The 15315-nt window shown below is 50.2% G+C and overlaps 1 protein-coding gene across 3 annotated transcripts in view; it reads right to left on the reverse strand.

The window, feature by feature from the left end:
* The window catches only part of CNOT1 (CCR4-NOT transcription complex subunit 1), an 83169-nt gene extending 68123 nt beyond the window's left edge, over positions 1-15046 (reverse strand). For all 3 annotated transcript variants that reach the window (XM_054389865.1, XM_054389864.1, XM_054389863.1), the window contains exons 1-9: positions 14929-15046; positions 9859-9966; positions 9060-9158; positions 6493-6561; positions 6305-6359; positions 5705-5908; positions 3081-3249; positions 1665-1791; positions 54-164 (exon numbers count right to left, since the gene is read on the reverse strand). In XM_054389865.1, the coding sequence (XP_054245840.1) occupies positions 54-164; positions 1665-1791; positions 3081-3249; positions 5705-5908; positions 6305-6359; positions 6493-6561; positions 9060-9158; positions 9859-9966; positions 14929-15030 (1044 nt within the window). In that variant the 5' untranslated portion in view covers positions 15031-15046. The remainder of the gene's footprint in view (positions 1-53; positions 165-1664; positions 1792-3080; positions 3250-5704; positions 5909-6304; positions 6360-6492; positions 6562-9059; positions 9159-9858; positions 9967-14928) is intronic.
* Positions 15047-15315: the final 269 nt, after the last annotated feature.

Raw genomic sequence — 15315 nt, forward strand, 5'->3', positions numbered from 1 at the left:
GCCCTTCCTTCAGGTATTCATCAGAAAAGACCAAGCTGCTGAAAGGAACTTACCAGCTCTTTCAGCACATCAATTAAGACCTCCACATTCCAGGTATGGGCTTGTGCTCCATCACTTTTATCTTTCCCATCACTCCAAATCCCACTGCCAGGAGCTGAAATCGACTGCAAATAAAATATACTCAAGTCAAACAACAGCCAAAGCTACAGAGTCTCAAAAGCCATCAGGTACAGAACTCCCTGCACTGAGGCAAGAAGTAACACCAGGAGGGACTCTATCATTCAAGACACTTAGAGCAGAGCACTGAGAAGTGGTGAAAAAAAAGCAATTCCTGCATTAGGTTGGCATTTGAAGTGCCCATTCTGTGCTGATCAAAATGGATTTAATTTCTGTAGATATGGATTTGAGGAGTGGACTCCTTGGGGATAAAAGGATTGGCTGGAGGAGAGGAGTGGTCAATGGCTCCATGGCCAGATGGAGATGGCTAGCAAGTGGTGTCCCTCAAGGGTCTGTACTGGGACTAGTGCTGTTCAATACCATCATATAGACAGTGAGACTGAGGGCACCCTCAGCAACTTTGCTGGTGATACCAAGCTGAGTGGTGTGGTTGATAAGGCTGCAGGATAGGATCCATCCAGAGGGACCTGGACAGGCTGGAGGGTGGGCTGAGGAGAGTCTCATGAGGTTAAATAAGGTGAAGTGCAAGGTCCTGAACCTCAGCCAGGGCAACCCTTGATATCAATTCCAATCTGGGGGTGATTAGATTAAGAGCAGCCCTGCAGAGAAGGAGCTGAGGGTGCTGGGGGTGGGGGAGAAGCTGGCCAGGAGCCAGCAATGGGCACTGGCAGCACAGAAGGCCAAGGGCAGCCTGGGCTGCATCCAAAGCAGTGTGGCCAGAGCTGGAGAGAGAGGATCCTGCCCCTCTGCTCTGCTCTGGGGAGACCTCACCTGCAGGGTGGGGCCAGCTGTGGGGCACCCAGCATGAGAAGGACCTGGAGCTGATGGAGAGGGTCCAGAAGATGCCATGAAACTGACCAGAGGACTGGAGCACCTCTGCTACGGGGACAGGCTGGGAGAGCTGGGGCTTTTCAGCCTGGAGAAGAGAAAGCTCCAGGGAGACCTCAGAGCAGCCTTCCACTGCCTGAAGGAAACTACAGGAGAGCTGGGGAGGGACTGTTCAGAAGGGGCTGTGGGGATAGGCCCAGGGGCAATGGTTTGGAAGTGGAGCAGGGCAGAGTTAGCTTGGAGCTCAGGAGGAAGTTGTGCCCAGGGAGGCTGGGCAGACACTGGCACAGGTTGCCCAGGGAGGTGCTGGAGGCTCCATCCCTGGAGCCATTCAAGCTCAGCCTGGCTGTGTCCCTGGGCAGCCTGCTGCAGCTGGAAGTGTCCCTGCTGCCTGCAGGGGGTTGGACAGGATGCCCTTGGAGGGTCCCTTCCAAACCCAAAGCAATCTGGGGCTGCTCAGCCTGGAGAAGAGAAAGCTCCAGGGAGACCTTAGAGCTGCAGTTCAGTATCTGCAGGGAGACTGCGGAGGGCCTGTTCGGAAGGGCCTCTGAGCAACCTGATCTAGTTGAGGGATTACAGGGATGCAGGGATGGGATTCAGTGGGCTCTAGAAGTGCCTTGCAAGGCAGTGCCTTGGCCCAGGCTGAGCAGGTGACTCACTTGCAGCGGGATGCCATCGGCCAGCCCCGAGTGGGTCCGTGCCATCATGCCCAGCACCCTGGCGACCTGGGCAGCGGTCACCTCCCGCACGCCGAACTGCACGATGATGTTGCGGCATTCCTCCACGCTTGAGAGGGGACAGAACAGGACAGCTTGGTGTCACTGAGCAAACAGAAAACAACCACCACCACCACCCACCCACCACCACCCACACGGCTGGCACAGCCAGATGACCGCCGGCCGAACGTTCAGTTAGGGACAGGCAAAGGTAACAGTTCCGGAAGCAAGGAGAGAAATGGAGGAGGAAGAGGATTCCATGAAATACACAGTGCCAGGGACTCAGTTCACAGCTAGGTCTGCTGAAGAGGTGATTCATACACAGGCTGTGCTCTGTGAAGAGGAGCAAAGGATGAGAGCCCCAGGGAGCCTGGAGAAGAGCAGCCCCGGAGCAGGGCTCCTGGAGTGCATTCAGAAGAGTGTGGCCAGCAGGGCAACAGAGGTTCTCTCTCCTCTAACTTAGCAAGGTCATGACCGGGTCCAGTTCTGGGCTCCCCAGTTCCAGAGAGACAGGGAGCTGCTGGAGAGAGTCCAGGGGAGGCTACAAAGCTGCTGAGGGGCCTGGAGCAGCTCTGTGAGGAGCAAAGGCTGAGAGCCCTGGGGGCTGAGAGCCTGCAGAAGAGCAGCCCCAGAGGGGAGCTGAGCAATGCTCAGCAAGAGCTGAAGGAGCTGTGGGGGGCAAGAGGCTGGGGCCAGGCTCTGCTCAGTGGTGCCCAGGGACAGGCCAAGGGGCAGAGGGCACAAACTGGAACCCAGGAGGTTCCATCTGAGCAGGAGGAGAAAGTTGTTTGGTGTGAGGGTGCTGGAGGCCTGGAGCAGGCTGCCCAGAGAGGTTGTGGAGTCTCCTTCTCTGGAGAGCTTCCAACCCCCCCTGGGCATTGTGCTCCTGGGCAAGCTGCTGGGGGTGCCCTGCTGGAGCAGGGGGCTTGGACTGGGTGAGCTCCAGAGCTCCCTTCCAACCCCAACCATGTAAGGATTCTGTGACAGTGAGTTAACAGGAACCTGTCACAAGAGATTCTAGAGATCTAGTAGGGTCTAGTTGGATTTTATGCCTGTCTAGCTACTTGTGTTTTAACTTCAATCCAAGGGTTAACAGTCAAATGGTTCTGGAACCTTCACAAGGAATTCAAATACTTTTCCTAGCACTTTTTACCTACACAACCTGAACTAGGACAGGCTACACACATTACAAGGAAGCAAAATAGGAATTCAAACAGATGACCTTATCATACTTAATGAGGTTCTAGTTCTTTCTGTTCAAGTGTTCTTTACTTTTCTTGTCTCAAGAAACAAACCCACCCCCACCCAATGTGCTTTAAAAAAAAAAAAAAAAACAAAACATGGGATTTGCCTACAAACCTTGCACAAAAGCCATAGCCAACTTCTTGCATGAAATCTGCCAGAGAACTCTCCATCATGGTTTTGGCTATCCCTCCAGAATCAGGCAGGATCCTGTCCATGAGAATGTCCCGTTTTTCAGGGTATAAAAGTGGTGCAAGCACCACAGGGCAACGCTCCTGGGGAAAATCTGGAAGCAAGAATAACAACAAAGGCATTAAAAAAAAAAAACAAAAAAACAGAAGCTGTGTGCAAGTGACCGTTTGAAATAACTTGATCCTGTGGTAGTTCCCTGCTGCTGCTGCAATCCAGGGTACTCATGCAGCATCCTGTCACCCAGTTCTCTACTAGCACTTGGATGTTCCTCCAGAACATCTTGGGATGCATTCAGCAGATTGAGGGAGGTTACCCTCCCCCTGGAAAAGGACCTCGGAGCCCTGGGGGACAACAAGTTCTGCATGGCACAGCAATGTGCCCTGGGGGCCAAGAATGTCAATGGGGTCCCTGGGGGGCATTCAGCAGAGGGTGGCCAGCAGGGCCAGGGAGGTTCTCCTCCCCCTCTGCTCTGCTCTGCCCTGGGGAGGCCACAGCTGGAATATTGCATCCAGCTCTGGGCTCCCCAGTTCCAGAGGGACAGGGATCTGCTGGAGAGAGTCCAAGGGAGGGCTCCAAGGCTGCTGAAGGGACTGCAGCACTGCCTGGGGAGGAGAGGCTGAGAGCCCTGGGGGTGCTGAGTCTGCAGAGGAGAAGGCTGAGAGGGATCTGCTCAATGTCTATCCAGAGCTGAGGGCTGGGGGGCAGGAAGGAAGGGACAGGGACAGCCTCTGCTCACTGTGCCCTGGCATAGCACAAGAGGCAATGGATGGAAACTGCAGCACAGGAGGTTCCACCTCAGCAGGAGGAGGAACTTCTGCACTGGGAGGGGGACAGAGCCCTGGAGCAGGCTGCCCAGAGAGGTTGTGGAGTCTCCTGCTCTGGAGCCTTTCCAGCCCTGGCTGGATGTGTTCCTGTGTGACCTGTGCTGGATTCCATGGTCCTGCTCTGGCAGTGGGGTAGGACTGGAAGCTCTCCAGAGGTCCCTTTCAACTCCTAACATCCTGTGAGTCTGAACAAGACTTGGGTTGATGCAGGTTCACTGCAGCTGCCCAAAAGGGCTGATAGCTGCACTGATGGCAACTTTAGATCTAGACTGTCACAAACAGCAGCCATCTAAACAAAGCAGGGAGAGCAGGAAACAATTCAGCAGCAAGCCTCTCCTCCAGCTCAGGAAGTATCAGGAAAGAAAGGATCTGCTCCTGAGATTAAGCAGTACAGCAAATGTAAACCAAGCACTTGGGCATGGAAAGGAAGAATGCTCCCTTCTTCCTCCTAGGGAAGCAAATGTAGACATAGAGGATCAGATATGTGGGATGGGGGTTCTGCTCCCAGGGGAAAGCAGAAGGACACTTCACAGATGAGCCTTCCTGAGCCAGCATTATCTTTATCTTAATGCATAATGTCTCCCAACCATTTAGAGAAGATGTCCCAATTTCCCCAAACAAAGTGAGGGGAATTGAGGAAGCTAACTCATCAATCTTTGGTAGAGGATAAACAAATATTTTGCTCTTGTATAAAGGGTGCTTTCCTCTAGGTCTGAGTGGAACCCAGGAGCGGGTTGAGTTCAATTCAGTTAAGTTTGTTGAGTGCAAACTCTTTATTGTAAGAGTTTAACAGCAAACACTGTTGTTTTGGAAAGGAAGAGACTCCCACATTAATAACATCCCCTGCTGTCATGCAGGGCCCATGGCAGCTTCCAGGTAGCCCTTCCCTCACAGATTTGCCTCCAAAATAAACCAACCCAGTACTTAAACCCTCCCTGTTCCAGGTGGTCATTTATGATCCTTACACTGTGAGGAGTCCCAGGTTTCTCAGCCACAGTACATTGCCTTGCTTTAGGTAAGTAGTAAGGACAGACAGAGAGTTGGGGTTGTTCAGGCTGGAGAAGAGAAGGCTCCAAGGAGACCTTCTTGTGGCCTTCCAAGATCTGAAGGGGGCTACAAGAAAGTTGGGGAGGGACTTTTGAGGGTGTCAGGGAGTGATAGGACTGCGGGGGATGGATCCAAGCTAGAGCAGGGGAGATTTAGATTACATATTAGGAAGAAATTCTTCCCCATGAGCGTGGTGAGACACTGGAGCAGGCTGCCCAGGGAGCTGGTGGCTGCCTGATCCCTGGAGGTTTTTAAGGCCAGGCTGGATGTGGCTCTGAGCAACCTGATCTAGTGTGAGGTCCCTGGCCCATGGCAGGGGGGTTGGAACTGGATGAGCCTTGAAGTCCCTTCCAACCCTGACAATTCTGTGAAGTCCACAGGTAGCAGCCAAGCAAACACAGCTCCAACATCCTTCTACTTCATGCTTACACATCACAAGCTCTTCAAAACAACCAAGTACTGCTCACTGAAACAAAAAAACACTTTGGGGCCCTGTGGTTATCTTTCTGTTAGTTGGGAGTGAAGAAGGTCTCCTGACCATGCCTTCACCAAAAAACAGGTCTCCTGACTGCGACTTCAACAGGCCCCCAAGTATTTCAGCAGCAGTCTCACCAGCCTGCAAACTACACAACTGCCCTGAGCCAGGTTTCCCCAACACCTCCCCCCCCACACACTTACCTCTACGTAATGTTTTGAGGAAAGCGTCAATTTGTTCCTGTCCTACCCCAAAGGCTCCCTTCTGCCCAAAAAGGAGATGGGAGAGGAGAAGGTGCAGGACTTCTATTGCAATATCTTGGAAGCCACCTTCTTGATTTCCACTGACGTCGGCGTCGATGTAGGAGCGCAAGAGATCTGGCAGTTTCTGTTTGATAAACTGGGCAGCTTTGAAGACAAAGAGGGCAAGAGTCAAAACCTGACCTTTCTTTTTATACTATAAAGGATCTTTTAAGTTAGGTCATGTTCTCTTCATCTGAATTTGGTTACCCCTGGAGCACAGATTTAAGCAGAAGTCTCACCGCCCTACCTCAGAACTCAATTACTGATGGCCAAGGGGAGGCATCAGAGCATCTCAGTTTGATTCATTATCTAGCAAGGGACTTTCAGAAAGAACTAAACTGTGCCCCTTCAATTCCATTTGAGACAGGATTATTGCCCTTTAAACTTCACTGGCCCCACAAACTGCAAGGTCCTGCATTGCTCAGGTTACACAAGCACACATTCATCCATCTAGAAAGCAAGAAGATGTCCTTGCTGCAGCACTCTGGAAGCTTCACTTACCAAAACCTCGTAGATCTGAGCTGAAAGAGTTCAGTAGAGCGAGACCAAAAATCACCTACAAACAAAAAAAGATCAAACATGATAAAGGGACAGCATCCTTTCTGACAAGCTCAACAAAAAAAACCACCAAACCCCCAAAACACCCCATCAAGCATTAAAATACTTGTTGAAAGAAAGTGTTCACCTACCTCTTGAACCTTACTTAATTTGATGACTTTACTCAACTGGGCAAACAAATGGGGTGAAGGCTTCAGACTCTGAAAAGAGTAAGGAGAGTTAATTGGAAGCTGAAATGAGAGTAAGTCTCCTTCCTAATTCCAGACATTTGCAGATCTGGGGATTAATAACTGTTCTGCTGGAAGTTAACAACAAAAGCTTGTATGGCTGAACAAACATCTCCAATGCACCCTCCTTAAGTTTGCAGATGACAATGAGCTGGCTGGGAGCATCTGGAGGCTCTACAGAGGGACCTGGCCAGGCTGGATCAAAGGGCTAAGGTCAGTGGGATGAAGTTCAACAAGGCCAAGTGCTGGGTCCTGTATTTGGGTCACAACAACCCCACGAATGCTCCAAGCTTGGGGCAGAGTAGTTGGGAACTGCCCAGTAGAAAAGGACCTGGGGGTACTGGCTGCCAGCAGCTGAAGATGAGCCAGTGGTGTCCTCAGGTAGGCAAGAAGGCCACCAGCATCCTGGCCTGGATCAGCAAAGGTGTGGCCAGCAGGACTAGGACTGGGCACTGGTAAGGCCACACCTCAAATCCGGAGTTCAGTTTTGGGCCCCTCACTCCTAGAAGGACACTGAGGGGCTGGAACAGGTCCAGAGAAGGGCATCAAAGCTGGGGAAGGGTCTGGAGAAGAGGGCTGGGGAGGAGCAGCTGAGGGACCTGGGGTTCTTCAGCCTGGAGAAAAGAAGGCTGAGGGGAGACACTGTGGCTCTCTGCAATTCCCTTCAAGGTGGTTGGAGCCAGGTGGGGGTTGGTCTCTTCTCCTCAGGTAAACAAGTGACAGGACAAAAGGAACTGGCCTCATGTTGTACCAGGGGAAGTTTAAGTTGGACATTAGAAGAAACTTGTTCAGTGAAAGGGTTCTCAAACACTGGAGCAGGCTGCCCAGGGAGGTGATTGATTCCCAACCCCTGGAGGTGTTTAAAAGAAGCAGAGATGTGGTGCTGAAAGCCATGGTTTAGTATCAGTTGGCAGAGTCAGGTGATGATTTGACTTGATCTTAAAGGTCTTTTCCAACCAAAACAATTCTGTGATTCTAATCTTTTGAGCTGTTTTTATACACTTAAACTAGAAGTTTCTTCTGCACAGCTCACTCTCCCACTATCCAATCACTGTCATGGCTTTCATAAGGAAATCAACAGGAGCATTGATGATTTCTTTTACTTCTGGCTGCCATAAGCCATGAAGTGCTCCTGTTCTATTACCTTTTAAATTTAGCCTGAAGTCACTCTGTGTGATTCAGGAACTAGCTCAATTTAACAAAGTTAAAAACAAAAAACCCAACCAAAACAAACAAAACCACAAACACAAAATATGTAATTTGCTCAATTCAATCAGAAAAATCCCCAACCAACCCAACAGAGCCTGTCCAATTTGTGGGCAAAGCACAGTTTTGGAAGGCTTTATTACAACCAACCTTAGCCAGAAAAAAAGCCCCAGGAAAATGCCAAGCTGGTTTCCTACAGACCAGCTCGCTGCAGTTTCTGACATAGAATCACTAAGGTTGGAAAAGACCTTTAAGATCACCAAGATCATAACCCAACTACTATGATCACTAAACTATATCCTGAACCACATATGCAAGCACCACTTCTTCAACAACTTCAGGGATGGGGACTCCACCACAGAATCACAGAATTGGAAGGAACCCTCAAGGCTCAGCCAGTTGCAACCCCCCTGCCATGGTCCGGGGAACCTCACATCACAGCAGGTTGCTCACAGCCACCTCCAGCCTGGCTGCAAAAACCTCCAGGCAGGAGGCTTCCACCACCTCCCTGGGCAACCTCTGCCAGTCTCTCACCACCCTCATGGGGAACAATTTCTTCCTAATATGTAATCTAAATCTCCCCTCCTCTAGCTTGGATCTACTCCCCCCCAGTCCTATCACTCCCTCACACCCTCCAAAGTCCCTTCCCAGCTTTCTTGGAGCCCCCTTCAGATCCTGGAAGGCCACAAGAAGGTCTCCTGGGAGCCTTCTCTTCTCCAGACTGAACAGCCCTAACTTCCTCATCGTGTCCTCACAGGAGAGGAGTTTCTGCTCATCCTCATGGCCCTTCTCTGGACACCTTCCAGCACATCCAGATCTTTCTTGTAATAGAGGCTCCAGAACTGGACACAGAGCTCCAGGTGTGGTCTCAGAGTGGAGCAGAGGGGCAGAATCCCCTTCTGTGGACCTGCTGGCCACACTTCTCCTGATGCAGTCCAGGCTCTGCTTGGCTCTCTGGGCTGCAAGTGCTGACTGCTGGCTCCTGTTGAGCTTCTCACCCCCAGCACCCCCAAGTCCTTTCCTTCAGGGCTGTTCTCCATCCAGCCCCTGCCCAGCCTATATCAGTGCCTAGGATTGCCCCAACTCAGCTGCAGGACCTTGCCCTTGGCCTTGTTGAACCACATGAGGTTGGCACCACCTCCCTGGGCAGCCTGTTCCAATGCCTGTCCACTCCTGCAGCAAAGAAACTGTTGCTGACCTCCAAGCTAAACCTCCTGTGGCACAGTTTCAAGCCCCTGGGGATCCCCTTCATGAGAGGCACAAACCTTCTGATAGTGCAAGGGATTGTCAATGGCGTAGGACAGCGTCGAGATAAAGTTTGGTTTTGTGATCAGCGACGCACACTCCTGGATCAGAAACTGAGTCTGGAAAGAAGGAAACAATTTGAACATCCTTATCACTCTGTAACAGGACAACAGAAGTCTTCTGCTGCCCAGGGTGTGCAGGCAAAATTCAACAAACAGAAGGTCCTTAAGTCTGGTAAAGGGCCCAGATTCTCATTAGTTAGTTTCTTCTCCTTGTCTTTTCTTCGGGTTTAATTTGTTTGTTGTTTTAAGACTTCATCACATGTGCAACAAAGTGATTTAAACAGAAGGTGGTCAAACACTCCCTCACACCTGCAATGAAGTGATTAAACATTCTCCACTCCACAAGCCATGTTTCAGTTTCTCTAAGTATCCTCACACCCTGCAACAAACCATTGAAAAACATTTGATTTTGGAGCTGAAAAAGTCTGTGGCCGAATTGTTTCATGCTAAAAACCACTCCTGAGGATAGACATAGGCAGCACCAGAGCTGCCAATTGGTAGCTGTGGATAATGACATTTTAAAGGACAAAGCAAGGCTTTCAGAATAGAGCACTGCATGTGGTAGAAAGAGCAATTGTGAGAGTCAAGACAACAATTTGCTGTCTTCTGACCTAAGGACTGGCAAACAATCCTTGGGACTGAAAGGGCCACATAGGAGAAAAGAGCTTCTCTGAAGCTCCTACCTCCAACCTGCCTTTGTGCTTAAACTGGAGCAGATCCTACTGCAGCTTTTTAACAAGGAAAGCTCAAACTGTACCTGATGAAAATCTTTGCCACTGCTTTTACCATCGCCACTGAAATCCACGTGGGAGAATAGGCAGCGTAGTAAATGCCTGTCTGCCTCGGGACCGTGCCTGTTCACAATCTGCAGGAGAGAAGCCAAACAACACAACTTGGTACCAAACAGTCATCACACACAGCAAGATCTGGGTCTAGTACCATGGATACAGGGGTCACAGGCTCACAGGATGTTAGGGGTTGCAAGGTCTTCCAGTCCAACCCCCCGGCAAGAGCAGGACCACAGAATCCAGCACAGGTGGCACAGGAACACATCCAGACAGGGCTTGAAGTATCCAGAGAAGGAGACTCCATAACCTCTCTGGACAGCCTGTTCCAGGGCTCTGTGACCCTCAGTGTGAAGTTCTTCCTCCTGTTGAGGTGGGACCTCCTGTGCTGTAGTTTCCATCCATTACCCCTTATGCTATCACAGGGTGCAACTGAGCAGAAGCTGCCCCCCTTCTTCCTGACCCCCAGCCCTCAGCTATTGATAGACATTGAGCAGATCCCCTCTCAGTTTTCTCTTCTCCAGACTAAACAGCCTCAGGGCTCTCAGCCTCTCCTCCCCAGGCAGTGCTGCAGTCCCTTCAGCATCCTTGTAGCCCTCCCTTGGACTCTCTCCCGCAGATCCTTGTCCCTCCTGAACTGGGAAGCCCAGAACTGGATGCAATATTCTAGGTGGGGCCTCACTAGGGCAGAGTAGAAGGGGAGGAGAAGAAAGGTTCTTCTAGTGGTTAAGTCATTATAGTCTTAACAAAACTGCTAAGAGTATTGCCTTTTAATTAGTAACCTAGAAACCAAGCTCCTAACTATCTGAGAATGAGAAGTACAAATAAAGAGACAGAGGAGGAATCTAGACTCAAGTCACTGAGACAGAAGTCATGCATTTCATACTCAAAAAGCTAAATAAAAAGGGGTTTCAAGTCACCTAGAGGATGATTTCAAACTTCTCTGCCACAAAAGCAGCTCACAATTCCCATAGTGCCACAGCTTCACTGCTCTCCACAGCTGCCCAGGAATAGAGCCCTGAGACAGTCTGTAACTCTGTGCTGTGTCTGTGCAGGAGGAATCTACCCCACAGCATCAGGGATGATCTTCCAGGCAGCTTCTCTGTTGTCTACTGGTCAGGACTGACTTGCTTCACTACTCCAAAGTTGGAAGGGACCTCTCAAAGTCATCCAATCCAACCCCCGTGCAGTCAGCAGGGACATCTGCAACTAGAGCAGGTTGCTCAGAGCCCCAAACAATCTATCCTGGAGGTAGGTCTGGAAACCTCCACAGCTGGGCAATACTGGGGTGGTCCTGCTCTGTGCTCAGGCCCAGGGTGCTGCCAGCAGGAGGGATGCTCCAGGTACTCCTCAGCATGCCCCCCATGCACCTCCTGCTTGCCCACTGTGCAGGAGCACACTGCCTGCACCTGATGCTGGGCAGCTTTGGTTCCCCAGTCCTGATCTCCATAGAATCCCAGACTGGTTTGGCTGGGAAGGGACCTTTTCAGGGTCATCCAGTCCAACTCTCCTGCACTCAGCAGGGACACCTGCAACTAGAGCAGGTTGCTCACAGACCCAAACAATCTGATCTGCAACAGTTTCAGCCATGGGGCATCTCCCACCTCTCTGCACAGCCTGGGCCAGGAACTCACCAGCCTCAATGTCAAACATTTCTTCCTTCTATCTAGTCTGAATCTTCCTTCTTTTAGTGGAAGTGTCTCCTGCTCTCTAAAGAACCAAGTTCATCTCAAACTTACTCCTTAACAAGCTTTAACCCCAAATATAGGTCAATACCTGCAGCTGAGAGCTTCTACCCAGTCTGTCATTAGAGCTCATTCAACTGAACTCTGCACCTCAATCATGAACAGATGATCTGCACTGCTTCATTTGTAACACCCCTCACTCTTTACTACAACTCAACATCAGTTTTTGTTAGCAGCATCTCTCATTTGCCTCCAGTTTAACTCTTGCCTACATCAGCTTGTTGTGTGAACCACCTCCAGCCACTGATTATTCTTTTCACTAACCCCCAGCTACCTGCACAGCATCACTTGGTTTTAATAAAATCCATACTGGCAGAAGCTCCAAGTCACTTCATCACCTCCTCCACCCAAACAGCAGCAGCTACCAACAATCCTGGGCTGGAACAATCCTCTCTATCAATACAGCCTAAGGGGTGAGATGTTAGAAAGCAGCCCTGTGGAAAAGGACTTGGGGTGCTGATGGAGGAGGAGCTGGACAGGAGAAGGCAGTGTGAGCTTGCAGCCCAAAAAGCCAATCACATCCTGGCCTGCATCAAAAGCAGTGTTGCCAGCAGATCCAAAGAGGTGATTCTGCCTCTTTACTCTGGTGAGACCTCACCTGAAGTACTGTGTACAGGTCTGGAGCCTCAACACAGGAAAGACATGGACCTGATGGAGCAGGTCACAGAAGGTGACAAGAATGCTCAGGGGGTTGGAGCAGCTCTGCCACAAAGACAGGCTGAGGGAGCTGGGGGTGTTCAGCTTGGAGAAGAGAAAGCTCCAAGGAGACCTAATAGCAACCTTCCAGTACCTGAAGGGGACTACAAGAAGGCTGCAGAGAGACTGTTTGCAAAGGCCTGCAGGGACAGGACCAGGACCAATGGCTTCAAACTAGAAGAGCAGATTTAGAATGGATTTTAGGAACAAGTTCTGCACCATGAGGCTGCTGGAACACTGGAAGAGTTTGCCCAGGGAGGTGGTTAGGGTCCCATCCCTGGAGATATTCAAAGTGAGGCTGGACAGGGCTCTGGGAAGCCTGATCTAGTTGAGGATGTCCCTGCTGACTGCAGATGGGGTTGGACTGGACGCCCTTTGGAGGTCCCTTCCAACCCAGACCATTCCATGAGTCTAAATCCAACCTTCATCTACTGGCAAATGTTTTGCCATTGTTTCCCAGCTGCAGGACAGACAGGACATGTGCCAGTACAAACCAGCAGCTCTGCCTGCCACCACCAAATCCACTGCTTCAGCCCATCATAAACATCCCTGTCTGCTGGTAGCTTCTTTGTGCAAGAAGACAAACAGCATTGCTTCAGGCCCTGTCTGCTCCTGCTCTGCTGCTTCTGACTGTTCTCATCTCAGTTCTGCTGTTTTCTGACACTCAGCTTCCCTCTCCCTCACAGCCCACTTATTCCAGCAGCTGCCAAGTTTTGTTCTGCTGGAGAGACACATCCCAGTTGGACATAGATCTGCTTCTTGAGTAGAAGCTGGAACATATTTGCTTGTGAGACATCACTCCAGAGTAAATAGCCCACTCCAGCTATGGTGACAGCACTGTCTTGGAGGGCAGCCATCCCCACCAGGATCAAGTAGGAAGATGCTCAGATTGGTGCAAAAGGCAGCAAAATTGCACTGACCACAGGTCCTGTTGCTTAGCTCAAGCTTCAGAAAACAGGCAATTCATTTAGGCAACCCAAATTAACCAGGTGTAGACTTGCACCAGCCTGACAGGAAGCTGGATCTATCTTCTAGGGAGCTCCTTGGTGCTAATGACCAAGATGAAAAATAAAGCAATACAAGGAAGCTCAAAAAAATACAAAGGATGATGGAGAATTGAACAATTTAGTCCTGAAGTCCTACAACTATCTTAAACCAACCTTATCTTCTGCCAAAGCAAAGCCCAACCTTATCTTCTGCCAAAGCAAAGCCCAATGTCTGTTACCCTTTCTGTAGGTGATCTGTGAGTCATGCCTCAGTCACACTCTGCTCCAAGTAACATGTTGAGGCCACCAGTGATGGAAAGGCCATGTGTGACCTTAGAGGAACCCCCTGCAAGTACTGGACTTGCAGAACCATGGAACCTACAAAACTTACAAGAGCTGTATTCTATCTCCATGACTCATGAAATCCCTTTAAGCAGTGACTGTCATTTGAAGCAGTCAATGCTGCTGCAATCACCCCCTGTCACCTCAAGATAAGCAATGAATGCACTAAGGAGTCAGCTGTTAACAGAAACTCCCTCTCTTAAGACCTCTGCCCTCCTAATCTGATCCAAATCACTGCAGGACTGCTCTAGTGTAGAGAAAGAAAAATTTAACTGGCCCAGCTGTCTGCTGAGAACTGAACTAAACCAGTTTCTAAAACTGGCTCAGTAACATTCACTTCCTCAGCTGCAGGTAACACTTTTCAGTCCATCCTGCAAGTCAAAGGCTTTTGTTTCAAAGGGTCAGTTAAACCAGAATTCTTCCCCAAATCTTATCAATGTTGAGCAACCTGAGCTAATGGGAGGTGTCCCTGCCCATGGCAGGGCAGGGTGGAACTGGATGGTCTTTAAGGTCTCTTCCAAGCCAACCCATTCGATGAATCTATGGATTTGGCAGAATTCTCACCCAGATGTTAGGCAGCTGGGTTCCAATCTGCAGTTACTCTGCCTGCTTTCTGAAAAGGCAGGGCCAAGAAAGTTAGCTTGGCTTTACCACTACACTTCTTTGAATGAGATGAGGAGCTAAAAACTTCCATCAGAGATAAGTGAAAGCATTCAAATGTGGGAAGCACATACTCCTGCTTTCAGTGCAACAACTCTGGGCAGTAAATGAACAAATTTTCCCTCCTCTCCCAGTCAGCATCCTATGGAATGTCCAAAAGGTGAAGATTTCCCTTGAAGGGGTTAGGAAAGCTTTGCATAGGCCCCTACAAGAGTAGCAGTGCAGAGAGTCACAGAATGGTAGGGGTTGGAGAGGACCTTGAAAGATCTGAGTCCAACCCCACCCCATGCCAGAGCAGAATCACCTAGGGCAAGGTCACACAGGAGCACATCCAGGTGGCTTTTGACTGTCTCCAGAGAAGGAGTCTCCACAACCTCTCTCCTAGTAGCAATTAATCCTACTACTACAAGTAGTAATCCTACCACTCAGCTACCAAGTTCACAATGGTCTCAGCTCTGAGCTGCTGTACTCCATGACCCAAGCAGGAGGAACATCAGAGAGAGGAGCTGTGGCTGTCACGCCGCAGAGAGCAGCACACAGGAGCACCGCAGAGCACCTCCCCTTCCTCCTCTTTCCAAGATCTCTTCACAGCCCCCCCCAGGAATTTACTCACATGCTGTATTTCCTGCTGGCTGGCTCGGTAGTTTTTCTTGGTTAAATTGTCCACCAGGTAGCTGATTTGAGACAAGGCCAGCGAGAGCGAGTCAAGATTCATTGCTGGTTGGGGCGGAAGCAGGCGGCCGAGCCCGGCGCAAAATCACCATTATTCCCCTTTAGTCACCTCAGAGACAGGTTAATTGTTTGTCCCCCAATTAGCCTGTATCTGCTTCTGGGTTACTTTCTTCAGCTCTTCTTCCTCAGTTGTCTTCCTCTGGTCTGAAACATGGCACCTGAAAGAAGACAGACAGCAGATTTTAATTAGAGAATCACAGAATGGTCCAGGACAGAGGGGACCTCCAAAGGTCATCCAGTCTGAACTCCCCCCACAGTCAGCAGGGAC

Source organism: Indicator indicator, chromosome 19 (genome assembly GCF_027791375.1).
Source record: "Indicator indicator isolate 239-I01 chromosome 19, UM_Iind_1.1, whole genome shotgun sequence".
Taxonomy (NCBI): Eukaryota; Metazoa; Chordata; class Aves; order Piciformes; family Indicatoridae; genus Indicator; species Indicator indicator.